At 51.1% G+C, this 14,754-nt stretch overlaps 2 protein-coding genes across 2 annotated transcripts; one reads left to right on the top strand and one right to left on the bottom strand.

The window, feature by feature from the left end:
• Positions 1-1,490: 1,490 nt before the first annotated feature.
• Positions 1,491-8,645, top strand: LOC134222108 (uncharacterized). The gene is made up of 4 exons (XM_062701252.1): positions 1,491-1,868; positions 1,949-2,758; positions 2,899-4,163; positions 8,597-8,645. The coding sequence occupies exons 1-4, from the start codon at positions 1,491-1,493 to the stop codon at positions 8,643-8,645; spliced, it is 2,502 nt and encodes an 833-aa protein (XP_062557236.1).
• Positions 8,646-9,699: 1,054 nt separating this feature from the next.
• Positions 9,700-14,159, bottom strand: LOC134222107 (uncharacterized). The gene is made up of 2 exons (XM_062701251.1): positions 11,292-14,159; positions 9,700-11,232 (listed from the first exon to the last, which is right to left on the bottom strand). The coding sequence occupies exons 1-2, from the start codon at positions 14,157-14,159 to the stop codon at positions 9,700-9,702; spliced, it is 4,401 nt and encodes a 1,466-aa protein (XP_062557235.1).
• Positions 14,160-14,754: the final 595 nt, after the last annotated feature.

Here is a 14,754-nt window from a genome sequence, read left to right as displayed (position 1 = left end):
CCAAGTGGTAATAATGCTTTTCGCAATTCCAACTGTTGCATTCGACTTAGAGTAAAATTAGTAGGGATTCAGTTTCATTCCAAATTTTCGACCACTATTCTTCATTTCTTTATTTCTTTATTTGGAGCAGGGAAAAGCCCGTTTGAGTAGAATTATTCATGAAATCTTTCTCAAACGGGCGCAAAACCTCCTCTTCTTTTATATCAACAGATAACAATATTTCCAAATGATACATAATTTTGCTTAAACTTAACTTCCTAATTACTTAATGTTATACAAAAAAATACATCTATAAAGCTACCTGACCTAATGTGTAATACTGTCGGATGTAGGGAGGAGTATAGTGAATCTTTTCCGAAGAATACACCGGGAAAGATGAAAATCAAACGCGGTAGAGCAACGATTGAAAGTGCGACACATGCTAGTGAAAGGCTCGTTTTGCGCATAATTTGTGCGAGCTCCTCTAAAAAAATGAAAGGAGTTGATCGAAGTGGAAGGTAGGGTATATTAAGGTTCAATTGAGAAAGCAGAGTGGGGCAATCAATTCTCGATTGTAGAAGATCTGAAACGAACAGCGCCTTGGATACGTCTCGACGATCACTTAACAGATTCAAACCAATAAGTCGGCAGCGTGCCATATAGCTGGGTAAATTATGTGGGTCATTCCAAGGAAGACGACGTAGAGCGAAACGGACGAATTTACGCTGAATTGCTTCTATTCGCGTTATGCTATTTTGATAAAAAGGAGCCCAGACAACAGATGAATATTCTAGTAATGACCTCACTAAAGCGCAGTAAAGCGATTTTAGACATTGGATAGCAGGGCAGCGGGGACTATGTCCAAGGGCTTTACGACCCCTCCCCACTGCGAGTTAGGGGACCTGCCTAGGATGTGGTGGGGTTTGACAGTGGGCTCTGTTAAACTTCTACAAAAAGCTGCATGTATCCGTAAGCAGGTCCTATCAAAGCGACCGTGCGCCGCTCAAAGCACACTAGCCCAACCCAGTGGCATCGATAACGGCAACGTCAACGGACACGAGCGGAAATCGAGATATACAACGAATCTAGGGCTGACAGTTGTGTCATTCCACTCCTTGAGTAAAGCCGGGTGACACCGTCTTGAAATGGCGGGTGGGCTAATGCCACAGCTGCCTTCCGTCCCGTAAAACCGTGGCAGGCCTTGGGGCACGCCGTCCCAATCCAGCCGTCTGGCTTAACCAACCAGATGGGAGTAGGACCAGTTGATTCCTTCCTGGCTTACGCCGATCCGGCTCTGAACACCGAGGTGTCAACCCCGCATGGCCTCACTGCATCTGCAAAGATAACCATGGGATCAAGAAGGCGACTATTCCAGTTGGGTTCGAGGGCAGCCCTAAGGGGACCCAACAAACATGAATAAAGCTAAAGTAAACAAACAAGCATCGGAAGTGAACCCCTTCGCAAGGAGAGGTTTGGAGAGATCTCCACCCAACGCATCGGGTGCGAGAGAAATGGAGACGAAGGACACGAGTAGCGAAGTAGTCGTCGTGGAGAGCGATAACGATACGCCAATAGTCGATAAGCAGCAGCACAATGCAGTGGAGATAGGGTCGAGTGGCATCCTGCCGAGCTTGACCGTCGTCATGGTGCAACTCGATGACATTATCGACTTCACCAATGAACGGGACAATATGTCGAGGGAGCTGAAGCTGAAATTGCTTAAGCTTCGCAATTTGGTTCTTGCTGCCAAGCAAGAACAGGAAGTGCTTGCGGCCAGGCTGGAAGGCTGTGGTAAAGCGGAAAAGAGTGCACAGACTGCTCCCTTCTCCTTCCATAGTACCACAACCATGGCACAGGAGGCGTTAGATTTTGCCCTCAGAGACAGAGCGGTAGAGAGGAGAACAGATAAGCGAGCCAGGGACTCGCCTGGCATTAAGCGCTTTAAACAGAATGCAAAAGGCGTCGGGAGAGCGCAGACCAGAAGAGCAGGCCCACGACAGTCGCAAGCAAGGGTGAAGGGCGTAAGAAGAGAGCAAGGGCGAAACAAGCCAGTCGGCCACCGGAGGAGGGAAGCCAACCTGACCAAGACAACCTGCGGTCGGACGGTCCCTGGCAAACGGTAGTAAATAAACCGAAGGTGAAAGCGGCAATCACGCGCCCGGCGAGAGCCAGACAGAAGGGTGAAGCACTTCTCATTAAAACAGAGAAAGAGCGCTACGCCGACGTGCTCAAGGCGATGCGCAGCGCCGAGAAACTGGCGGACCTTGGTAAAGAGGTTTGTAGCATAAGGCGGACGAGAGCGGGCGAGATGATCCTTGTCTTAAGGAAGGGCTCACAGGCGAACGGTACCTCATATGGAGCGCCAGCCCAGGAAGTCCTAGGCGAGAGCGTAGAAGTGAGGGCTCTACACGACGAAGTGACTCTCCAATGCAAGCAGCTGGACGAGGTCACGACATCGGAAGAGATCGCCTCGGCCATCAAGGACCAAGGTGGAGTGGTGGTAGCAAATGCGTCCATCCGTCTGCGAAGAGGACCGCAGGGGACGCAGATTGCCACGGTGAAGTTACCGGCCATCGACGCTAACAAGGTGATCAAAGTTGGTAAGCTGAAAGTTGGCTGGTCAGTATGTCCAGTCAGCCTCTACCAACCACCGGTAGTCGACAAGTGCTTCCGGTGCCTCGAACCGGGACACAAATCGTGGGCGTGCAAAGGGCCGGATAGGAGTAACCTATGTAGGCGATGCGGCGAAGAGGGCCATAAGGCGCACACGTGCGAGAAAGTACCATCGTGTACGCTATGCGCGAGCAGGAAGCAGGAACATAACCACGCTATGGGTGGACCTGCGTGCCCGTTGAGTGGTTATACGAGGAAGCCGTGCAAGTAACGCAGCTCAACCTCAACCATTGTGCGGCCGCCCAGCAGTTGCTGTGGCAGTCGGTAGTAGAAGCGAGAACGGACGTCGCTATCTTGTCGGACCCGTACCGCATCCCCGCGGATAATGGGAACTGGGTAGCGGATAGATCCAAATCAGCGGCGATTTGTACGACGGGAAGATACCCGATCCAGGAAGTGCTGAACACAAGAGCGGAGGGTACTGTTATAGCGAAAATAAATGGAGTGTACTACTGCAGCTGCTACGCCCCACCAAGGTGGCCGATAGAACAATTCACCGAGATGGTCGATCGGCTAACATCAGACCTAGTGGGTAGCAAGCCAGTAGTAATTGCAGGAGACTTCAATGCGTGGGCGATAGAGTGGGGAAGTCGCTTTACTAACCGGAGAGGGCAAACGCTGCTAGAGGCTTTCGCCAAGCTGGATGTCGTGCTGTGCAACGAAGGCTCCAAAAGTACCTTCCAGCGAAACGGAGTGGAATCGATAATAGACGTAACGTTCTGCAGTCCAAGTTTGGTCGGTGATATGCAGTGGATGGTCGACGACGGTTACACCCACAGTGACCATCTAGCTATCCGGTACAGGATAGGCAGCGAGGCAAGAAGAGGCAGCCGGAGAGCTACTCCCACAACCCGGTCGTGGAAGGTCGCCCACTTCGACGGTGGGACCTTCAGTGAAGCTATGGGTCTGGAAGAAAACACGGGAAGTTTAAGCGGCGACGAACTGGTTGCGGTCCTGTCTCGAGCTTGTGACGCGACCATGCCGAGGAAGGTGCGACCACGGAACTGCAGGCCACAGGTATACTGGTGGAGCGATGAAATTGCAGCCCTTCGAGCAGCCTGTCTCCGGGCTAGAAGAAAAACGCAAAGGACACGCTTGGCGGAAGTGAGGGCGGAACGCATCGAGCAATTCAAAGCAGCGAGACTGGCTCTAAACAAGGCCATCAAAGAAAGCAAGAAAGCCTGCTTCGACAGACTTTGCCAGAGGCCCAAGTCGAATCCTTGGGGAGCCGCCTATCGGGTGGTGATGAACAAAAAAAGCGGAACACTGGCTCCTCCCAAGCGATGTCCAACGAGGCTGAAGACTATAATCGAGGCACTATTCCCGCACCACGGCCCAACCCACTGGCCGCCAGCAGCGAGGGTAGCAAATGATGAAGCGGTGGAGAGGGTGACGGTAGAAGAGATATTGACGGTGGCAAAGTCCCTCGACCCGAGTAAAGCACCTGGTCCGGACGAGATCCCGAATATGGCATTGAAGGCAGCCATAACGACTAACCCGAACATGTTTAGGTTGGCCATGCAGAAGTGTCTGGACGAGAGGACATTCCCGGATATATGGAAGAGACAGCGTTTGGTCCTGTTACCGAAACCTGGCAAGCCACCAGGAGACCCCTCAGCGTACAGACCAATCTGTCTTATAGACACGGTAGGGAAGCTACTGGAGAAGTTGATCCTGAACAGACTGTCGCCGTACGTCGAGGAGGTAGGAGGATTATCGAGCGAGCAATTCGGCTTTCGGAGAGGAAGGTCTACTCTGGGTGCCATTAAATCGGTGGTCGACACTGCAAAGGTCGCCATCGAATGCAAGCGGCGCGGTATACGTTACTGCGCAGTAATAACACTCGACGTGCGGAATGCATTCAACAGTGCGTGCTGGATGGAGATCGCGAACTCGTTGCTTCGGCTGGGAGTACCGGTAGGGCTGTATAAGATTCTGGGAAGCTACTTTCAGAATCGATTATTGATCTACGAGACAGACGAAGGCTTGGCTACCGCCCCCATCACGGCAGGTGTCCCACAGGGATCAATTTTGGGTCCATTGCTGTGGAACGTGATGTACGATGGCGTGCTGCGGTTGAAGCTCCCGCCAGGAGTCAAGTTAGTGGGATTCGCCGATGACGTAACCATGACCGTGTACGGAGAATCCGTCGAAGAGGTCGAATTGACTGCAGCCTATTCGATCAGCCTAGTGGAGGAATGGTTGCGCAGCAAGAAGCTACAGTTGGCGCATCATAAAACGGATATGATAGTCGTTAACAATCGGAAATCGGTTCAGGAGGCGACAATTAGAGTCGGCGGCTGTGACATCACCTCCAAGAGATCTCTGAAACAATTGGGGGTGATGCTCGACGATAAGTTGAGCTTTAAAAGTCATGTCGACTACGCCTGCCAGCGCGCGTCGACGGCGATGATGGCACTATCGAGGATGATGGCGAACAACTCTAGGGTGTGCTCCAGCAAGCGCAAGCTGCTGGCAAGCGTGGCGGTTTCAATACTACGATACGGAGGACCAGCTTGGGTGTCAGCGTTGAGCGTAAACTGCAACGTGCGAAAGCTGGAGAGTACTCATAGGCTAATGTGCCTGAGAGTTATCAGCGCATATCGCACCGTATCTCGCGAAGCGGCATGTGTACTCGCGAGCGTGATGCCTATCAAACTGGTGGTAGAGGAAGACGAGGAGTGCTACGCCCTCAGGGGCACCGATAACGCTCGAAGGAATATAAAGGCAGCAACGGTAGCCAAATGGCAGAGAGAGTGGGACAACTCGCCTAAGGGAAGGTGGACCCATCGCTTAGTCCCAAGTGTTTTTTTTTTTTTTTTTTTTTTTACAAGGGAGAATGCATTTACACACTAACCCAGTACACGTGCATTGTAGTTGCCAAACTACCACACGGAAGTGTACTGGAGTGTCGGACTCGACCATACCGGTAATACCGACTAAACTCCCTTGGGCTCCACCATCGTTTCCCCCAGGAACTACCTCGCAGTACTACTTCTGGGGGGACGGCAGTACTAAGCGTACTCACTCATTATCGCTCACACAGGCACTCGTCCCACGCGAGACTGACTTGGGTGCTCGCACCCCATTCACTCCATTTGAGTCTTACTTGGATGCTCTCCCGGACGCTCCGCTGCCATGCCTCGAGGTGTCAATAGCGGTAACTGCCTGGGCCTACAGATATTGCGCTACGACACTCTGCCTCAGCACGATCAGATCAATCACACCACTGCCGAAGCAGACCATACGCTACCCTGCCGAAGCAGGGACACTCCCCATGCACCACATGTGCACAACTGTAGGTGTGTGGGTACAACCCACTGCTACCCTGCCGCCGAAACAGCTTCTCCAAAGACCATTCGCTCCATGTGACCCTTTTTCGGGTGCTCACTCTAACACTCCACTGCAATGCCTCGAGGTGTCGATGGGATACCTCGACTCCTGCCTCAGCATGTGCAGTCCATACTCAGACTTCTGCTGCGCTTTGAGGTGACAATAGCGGCGGAGACACGCTATGACACTCCTGCCTCAGCACAACCAGATCACTCACTCCCTGCCGAAGCAGCTCACGCGCTACCCTACCGAAGTAGGTACACTCCACAACTTATTCTAACACTCCACTGCCATGCCTCGAGGTGTCGATAGCGGTATGTAGGGACCAATCAACGATACTACGCTACGACACTCTTACCTTAGCATGTGCAGTCCATACTCAGACTTCTGCTGCGCTTAGAGGTGGCCATAGCGGCGGCGACTCGCTATGACACTCCTGCCTCAGCACAAACAGATCACTCACTCCCTGCCGAAGCAGCTCACGCACTACCCTACCGAAGTAGGGACACTCCACATGCCAGTTGGCACTCCCTCCCTGGGCTTGTGCTTTTGAAGCGGCACACAGTCGCTTTGATAGAGTCCGCTTACGGGCACTTGTGGTTTTTTGGGAGGGATTTTAGCAGAGCCTACTGCTAAATCCCACCACGCCCTAGGCAGTTCTCCCTGACTCGCAGACAGCTGGGGAGGGGTCGTCAAGCCCTTGGACATCATGCTGTTCCTGCTGTCCCTGCTGCCCCCTAGTCCCAAGTGTGTCGGCATGGATTAGCAGACCTCATGGGGAGCTAAACTTTGGCTTGACCCAGTTCTTAACAGGCCATGGATGCTTCAAGTGGTACCTACACAGGTTTGGTCACGCGGCTTCTCCCACCTGTCCGCAATGCCCAGACGTGACAGAAACGGCTGAACACATCCTGTTCACATGTCCTCGGTTCGAAACGGAGAGGAGTGCGATGTTGGGGGCATGCGGAACGGACACCAACACCGATAACATCGTCATAAAAATGTGCCAGAACCCAGAACAGTGGAGAGCGGTTGCAAGAGCGACGTCCAGGATAGCCGACATCCTGCAACGAAGTTGGCGCATAGAGCAGCAGCAGGCAGCCGTTACGGATAGCGGACCATGAGTCGTGGAAGTCGTGAATATATATGTCGATAATGGATGGGAACGACAGCGTCGCAACTGTATTCAGCTTGCGGCGAGCGCGTAGCCGCAGAACGTGGCGAAACGGCCGGGTTCGGAGGAGCTCCCGCTTTCGGGGAACTTCTCGTCGGAGTAGGTTAGATCCGCCGTCGGGGACTATCCGAGTCGTTCGCGATCGCGATCGAGGCGGGAGCTAAATGGCTCAATGAATAAGGTGAGAGCTGAATGGCTCAAGGCAAATGAAACTCGGTTATCGGAGTAGGCTAGGTCCACCGCCGGGGATCAGCTGAGTAGACCGTGGCGTGCGAATGTACCGGCTTCGGATCGTCGGGGCACCATTGAACTGGAAGTTATCTCCACCCGGAATCTTTGGATTGACCTCGGCACTCGCCCGGTCACCCGTTGAGACGGGTCGTCGGTTACGGGGGAGCTTCCGACGTCGGGGAACTCCCTGTCGGAGTAGGATTGATCCACCGCCGGGGACTATCCGAGTAGTCCGCGACCAAGGTGAGAGCTGAATGGCTCATCGGTTAAGCAAGAAGCTGAAAGGCGCAGTTTATGGGAAATCGGTTAATCGGAGTAGGCTAGGTCCACCGCCGGGGACCAGTTGAGTAGATCGTGCCGCGTGAATGCACCTGCTTCGGGTCGTCGGGGCACCACTGAACCGGAAGCTATCTCCACCCGGAATCTTTGGCCTGACCTCGGCACTCGTCCGGTCACCCGTTGAAGTGAGAATGTGCGTAGGACTTGAGCGGATCTATGAACATGCATACCAGGTGAATGTGTAGTGTTGGTAATGTAACAGCCATCCACGAATGCGGGTCGTCGGTATCGGGGGAGCTTCCGCCGCCGGGGGACTCCCCGTCGGAGTAGGGTAGATCCGCCGCCGGGGGACTATCTGAGTAGCTTGCGAGCACGTTGAGAGCTAAATGGCTCTAAAAATAAAAAGGAAAGTAGATGCGTTGCTGAATGGCACAAGGAAAAAAAAAAAGTAAAGGGCTTAAGGGCCCACGCTTTTGTGTGCTTGCTGGCACCAATAAGGGAGCCAAAGGGCTCTGTTCGGAATTCCAATAACGGACACCACCGTTTTGTAGCAGCTAACTAGCAGCTCAAAAAAGATAGTTTGTGCTCCGAACCTCTTGCAATGAGACTTAGTTTATCAATTTTTCGTCAACTCGCTCCAACACCAGTTTTTCTAGTCAGAATAGTTGTTCTTTAAACTAGTTACTGGACTTAAGGTAACGATTCGACCGACCAACTTTCACCGCAGTACCTCACCACCTTTTGACTCCTTCTTTGATACTATATACGTATCTACAACTCACAGTACTTTGGTCTTATCCACGTACCACTTATAATTAATAATTATGCAATTTACTTTGCGGCTTCAAACTCAATCAACACTAGCTAAAACTTTTAATATCTTTGTTTTTATTTCCTCCTTCTTCCTACACCTACTCATCCGTTCAGCAAGCGCCTGTCATCGACGTTGAATCGCACTAGACCCGCTTTTAGCTAAACCGTGTGGCCATGCTACACCCCAGCCCGTAACTCCGGTACCGCTTTGCAGGTTCCGGTTTTATCTTGAATCTCGACCACTGCCAGGTTGGCCACCGCTCTTCTGAAGATTCCTTTAGAAGTTCGAACCTTCGCTTGCCGCACGTTGCCGTCTGCGCCCTGGATCACATCTTCGACCACTCCCCTTGTCCAGTTCTTCCGCTGGTCTCCATCTACAACAAATACCAGATCTCCAACTTGCAACGGTCGTTTCTCATCGTGCCACTTTGTTCGACGGTTGATGCTGGGTAGATACTCCTTACACCATCTCTGCCACATCTTGTCCGCCAAGTACTGTGACCGCTTGTACAAGTTCTGCAGCGACTCAACCGTCTCGACTTGCTGGACCACTTTATCTGTCTCTTTTACAACACCACGCAAAAAGTGATTTGGCGTCAGCGCCTCGATCTCCGATTCTTGTGAGGAATATGTCAAAGGGCGGCTGTTAATCATATCCTCTGCCTCGGACAACGTAGTTAAGAGCACCTCGTCGGTCAGCTTCCTGCCGTCGTCCATTGTCTTCATCGATTCCTTCACCGATCGCACCATTCTCTCCCATGCGCCGCCCATGTGTGGAGTACCTGGAGGTATGAAATGCCACTTGATCGCCGGACTGACGACACTTTCAGCACACTCCATCTCCGCCTTCTTCACCGCTTTGATCATCTCGTTATTCGCTCCTTTAAAATTTGTCCCGTTGTCTGAGAAGAACTCGTCTGGTGAACCTCTTTTACAGATGAATCTCCTGATAGCCATCAAGCACGCTTGCGTTGTCAAGCTGTGCACCACCTCAAGATGTACTGCTCGCACCGCAAGGCACGTGAACAGTGCAACCCACCTCTTCTCCTTTCGTCGACCAATTGACACTTCTATTGGCCCAAGATAGTCGACTCCAACTGAGCAGAATGGTCGTTTCTGAGGCATGATTCGTTGGACCGGCAATGGTGCCATTACTGGAACACTTGGTTGGCACCGGTGGACGCGACACCACGTACAGTTCTTCATAACAACGGCAATCAACGATCGAAGCTTCGGAATGTAGAACCTTGACGTAGCTCGTTGAAGACAGTCTCTCGATTTGCATGCCCAAACTTCTCGTGGTAGTTCTGAATAATCATCTTCGTCACGTCGTGCTGTCTTGGCAGGATGATCGGATACCTCTTGTCGAAAGGCAGCACATCTGCCAAGGCCAATCTCCCATCCAGTCTGATCACACCATCAGTGTCGATTATCGGCCGTAACTTGTACAGCCAGCTTGACTTTTCGATTTTCCTCGTCACTTTGTAATCTCTTCTAATTTCCAATATCTTCACCTCTTCTGGAAACCCGTCGCGTTGTGCCTGTCTTAGTAGAATATACTCTCCCAACTTGAGCTCTTCTTGACGCAGCGGCTGTACGATGCTTCTTGGGTCTCCCCTTATTAGCCGCACTAGCGAATTGTTGGCCTTCGATACTAGGATTTGCTCTCCTTTACTTTTTCTTCGACAATTATCAATGAAGCGAAAGACGTTCGCAGCAATTCGGATCAGCTTCTCCCATCGTGTTGTTACCTGGACGTTGATAAGCGGACTTGATAATGAACCATGGTGGAATAACACACAGGCCTTCATCTCTTCCGGATCGTCAGAATCCACTTTTTCTTGTTTCGGCAACATACTCTCCGGCCAGTGTAGAAACTCGGGTCCACTAAACCACGGTCCATCTGATGACAACGGTGGCCCGGGTCCCCATTTGGTCACAACGTCAGCGATGTTTTGTTCCGATGGAACATATCTCCAGTCACCCGCCGTCGTTAGCTCCACAACCTCACCAATTCTGAATGCGACGAACTGATTGTATTTGTGTTGATCAGACCGAATCCAGCTCAGCACCGTTTGAGAGTCACTCCACAGGATGTGCTTTTCTATGGGCAGTGAATGGTTGTTCTTTACCGTATGTATCATCCTCGCACCGAGGACTGCAGCCATCAGTTCCAGACGAGGGACAGATTGCAACTTGAGTGGACACACTTTTGAACGAGACATTGCTAGCGAACACCTCACTCTTCCATCGACGATGGCTCTAAAGTAGGCAGCACAACCGTATGCGTGAATGCTTGCGTCGGTGAAAATGTGGAGTTCCAAGGATTCAATCGACGAAGAATGTGTTCTGCCAAAGTAGCACCGGGGAATGCGAACGTCAGTAACCATCGGCAACAGCCCCGTCCAGCGATCCCATTTATCGAGGGCACCATCATCTATTTCATCGTCCCAATCGCAGCCGGCTCGCCATAAATCCTGCACCAACATCTTTCCGTAAACCGTGAATGGCGTAAGCAGTCCCAACGGGTCGAAAAATCCCATAACACTGCTTAGAACGATTCGCTTTGTTGGTCGCACACCTTCTAGCAGATACGGTTTCACGTTCTGCCGATGCTCCATCGAGAACGAGAATTCATCTTGTGTTGGGTCCCAGACGATTCCGAGCACCCTTTCAGTTCCAGTTTCCTTATCGCGGTTGAAATGCACTTTTGCGACGCATTCTCTTCGCCTAGCTCCTTGAGAACTGCACTGGAGTTTGAAACCCAGTTCCTGATTTCAAAACCGCCTTTCGCATGGATATGCCGAACCTCCTTCGCTCTGTCGATGGCTTTCTCGACAGTATCGACACTATCAAAATAGTCGTCGACGTAGTGCTTTTCTATTATCGCTTCGGCGGCTTCTGAGAACTGTACGGAAAATTCCATAGCATTCTTGTTTTTTATAAACTGGGCTTGACTCGGGGAGCATTTCGAGCCAAACGTGGCGACATCCATCACGTATACACGAGGTGCTTCTTCTGGAGAATTCCGGAATAGGAACAACTGTGCGCTCTTATCGGCGGCCCGAATCCGTAGCTGGTGGTACATCTCACGAATATCGCCGCCGAAACCAATTGGACGCTCGCGAAATCGGTTGATAACTTTCGGAAGAGGAGTGAGTAGATCCGGACCCGTAAGTAACTGGGAGTTCAAAGATACGCTATTGACCATCGCGGCTGCATCCCATACTATTCGCACCTTCCCAGGCTTCTTAGGGTTCAGCACGACGCTGATAGGTAGAAACCAAGACGAACTAGGGTCAAACTTTGCCAACTCTTCCGGTGTCGCTAGATGCGTATATCCCTTCTGCTGATATTCTTCTATTTGCATGCGTACCTTAGCAAACAACTCCGGTGTCTTTCCTAAACGCTGTTCCAGCTGCTTTAACCGTCGCACAGCCATCGGGTAACTGTTCGGAAACTTTGGATACTCGACTTTCCACAACATACCGGTCTCGAAACGATCGCCTACGCGGACTGTAGTGCGCTCTAGAATTTCCTGAGCTCGCTTTTCTTCTTCCGACTCCTGCGACACACCCACCACGGACTCTTCCAGGGCGTAGTGCTCTCTCAATAGGTTGTGTAGATCTTCGTTGGACACTGGGTGGTGATATCCGACAAAATTCCGCACTTCTTGTCGCCTTTTCGTCGGTCCGTAGATGGTCCAACCAAGTTTGGACTTTACGGCGATTGGCTCCCCTGGTTGACCGACCTTGGCATTCATCGGTGCTATGGCGTGAAGATTATTCAGTCCTATCAACATCCCCGGTCGCTGACTTGAATATGATGTGAACGGTACATCGCGAAGATACCGGTACGATGCATTCATTTCGATGGCGTCAATCGATTGCTTGGGCAGAAGAAGTTGTTTCACCGTCTGAACTGCCTTCAGAAGCAGCTTTCCTTCACTTCCGGAGGAAGACACAAACAGGTTCATCTTTGTTGAGTTTCGTTCGTCGCGCGTTACGTCGGAGGTCCATGTGATGGTGAGCGGTTCATGCACTCCTTCAACGCCCAGTTTGTTGGTCAACGAGCGCTCCACCAACGTAATCGACGCTCCTTCATCCAAAAATGCCAACGTTTTTACCTCACGTTTTCCGGAGTGTAATGTCACGGGAATCATCCGGAAGATTATTGTGCCTTGAACTTCGAAGTGGGTGTTCATCATAACCCTTGACCCCCCCGGATGCAACAGAGGGTTGTGTCGATCGTGGCATTCACCTACGTCACAGCGGATTTTAAACTTGCACGGTGCTCTCCCATGGTCATTCAGGCACACCCTACATAGTTTTCCTTTCTCAACGACCTTCATTCGATCAGCGAAAGACATGGCCTTGAAGTCTTGGCAAAACCGCAACCGATGATCTGTGCGTTTGCAAGCTTTGCATGGCTTTACGCCACCAGCTGGAGGATTTCCTAGAGGTGTGCTATCTTTGGGACTTGCTGGTGTACTGTGGTTGTAGAGAGCGCCTTTCTCCTTCATGCCTCCTCTACCAACCTTGGCGGGACGAGAATCACCAGCTTTCATCGAGGTGCCCGCGTTAGCTTCGCAGACCTCCGCTACAATTTGAGAAAGAAATTTGGAAAATGTTCTCAGGTTCACTTTCTTCTTAGCGCTCTTGAAGCGGACCCATTCTCTCTTTTCTGAGGAAGGTAACTTTTCTAGCAAACTTTGTAGTAACAGTGGATTTACCAAGTGTTGCATCAAGTTCGCCGCTTCCAGGTGATCACACAGTTGCTCCACAGCGTTACCAAAGGGAATAAACGTCTCCAATCGTTCAGCCTGTGGCGAGTCCAAGCGGTTCACTTTCTCCAAGTGGAAATGTAGCAACTGCTCCGGTCGGCCATAAAGTTGTCGCAGCTTCTCAATAACCTTTGGGACAGATTTCGGTAATAGTAGCTGTCCTCGAACACTCTCCAATGCTGGTCCTTTGAGACATTCCTGCAGACGAACGAGGTTCTCAATGTTATTGTATCCGCAGGCCTCGTTCGACGTTTCATAACTGCCAATAAACAACGGCCAATCTTCTGGTTTTCCAGAAAAAATTGGAAGTTTTCGGGAGATCCCATTTCGCGCAGATAGTTGTGCTTTTGTCGGGCCCGCTGGTTTCCGCCCCAGCCCATGTGGAACAACGTTCCTGCTACTTTTCCTACTGGCTGCTCTCTCATTTTCGTCTGATTCATTTTCCGATTCTTCTTCGCACGATTCATCAGATTCCTCATTTTCCTGTTCCTCTTCGGAATCGCATGACTTCGTGCTGTCCTCCTCTGAGCTCTCTTCTACTTCGGAATCGCCCGACTTCTCGTTTTCTTCCTCTGAGTTCCCTTCTCGTTCATCCAGTTCCTCAGGTTCGGGTTTTTTCGGCTTCTTTCCGCTTCCGCATACCTTCGATCCACTTGGCTTTTCATGCATTGCTTTCTTTTTCAGATGATCCACGTAATCTTGCTTTCTCACCGGTTTCTGCTTTGCTATCCTAGAGGTATTCAATTTTTCATTCACCACGGCCATCTTCGCTTCGTATTGCATACGCATTTGCTCCATTTGATCCAAATGCTCTTGTTGCTCTCGAAGCGACTTTTCCAGCAACGCTTGCTCCTGCCTTTTTTCTCTCTCTTGCATCTCGTTCTCCATTTGCATCCTTTTTTCTTTCAGGATCCCTAGCAGCACACATGCTCAACATAGGTTACTACAACTCTTATGTGACCAGATTCAGTCACAATCAAGTTGCTGCAACCATTTTTGTCCGACCTGTGTTGCTCGGGATCCGGTCCATCTCCATGCGTTTCTCCCACAGCTGTCGATCTTCTTCGATTTCTCTCTCTTTCGCTCGTTGTTCTTTCTCCATCGCCCTCAGCTTCTTCTCGAACGACGAGCAAGCCGGACGATCCGACTTCACGCTAGATATATCGGAGGAAGCGTCGTCAACTCCAAGTGTCTTCTTACTTTTCGAGCTTTTCTTCCGATTCTCTTCCAACTTCTTCGACAGCTCCGTTTCCTTTCGTTGGCAAGCTTCCGTCGCGCAGAACCACTTTTCCAGATCGCGGATGTCGTCTTCCTCAACGCCGATGCAGCGGAAATGATACCATTTATCGCATCCATCGCATCCGACCATCCCTTCATCTGTTTCTGACGTCATCGTACAGGCGGCACAGGCAGTCATCGTGAAATTTTTATTCATTTTCGAGGCTTCCGAATCCGAAATATCTTTTTTGAGTTTGTTCGGAATTCCAAT

Source organism: Armigeres subalbatus, chromosome 3 (genome assembly GCF_024139115.2).
Source record: "Armigeres subalbatus isolate Guangzhou_Male chromosome 3, GZ_Asu_2, whole genome shotgun sequence".
NCBI lineage: Eukaryota > Metazoa > Arthropoda > Insecta > Diptera > Culicidae > Armigeres > Armigeres subalbatus.
The sequence above is the reverse complement of the archived record's forward strand: the minus strand, read 5'-3'. Positions and strand labels throughout refer to the sequence as shown.

Excerpts from the sequence above, each read along its gene's own strand:
- LOC134222108 (XM_062701252.1), top strand. The coding sequence starts at position 1,491 with ATGGAGACGAAGGACACGAGTAGCGAAGTAGTCGTCGTGGAGAGCGAT. Across the intron at positions 2,759-2,898 it reads AGGCGCACACGTGCGAGAAA|CAGTTGCTGTGGCAGTCGGT; the intron begins GTACCATCGTGT and ends GCGGCCGCCCAG. Across the intron at positions 4,164-8,596 it reads ACTAACCCGAACATGTTTAG|CAAGCGCCTGTCATCGACGT; the intron begins GTTGGCCATGCA and ends TCATCCGTTCAG.
- LOC134222107 (XM_062701251.1), bottom strand. The coding sequence starts at position 14,159 with ATGCAAATGGAGAACGAGATGCAAGAGAGAGAAAAAAGGCAGGAGCAA. Across the intron at positions 11,233-11,291 it reads CCATCGACAGAGCGAAGGAG|TGCAGTTCTCAAGGAGCTAG; the intron begins GTTCGGCATATC and ends TTCAAACTCCAG.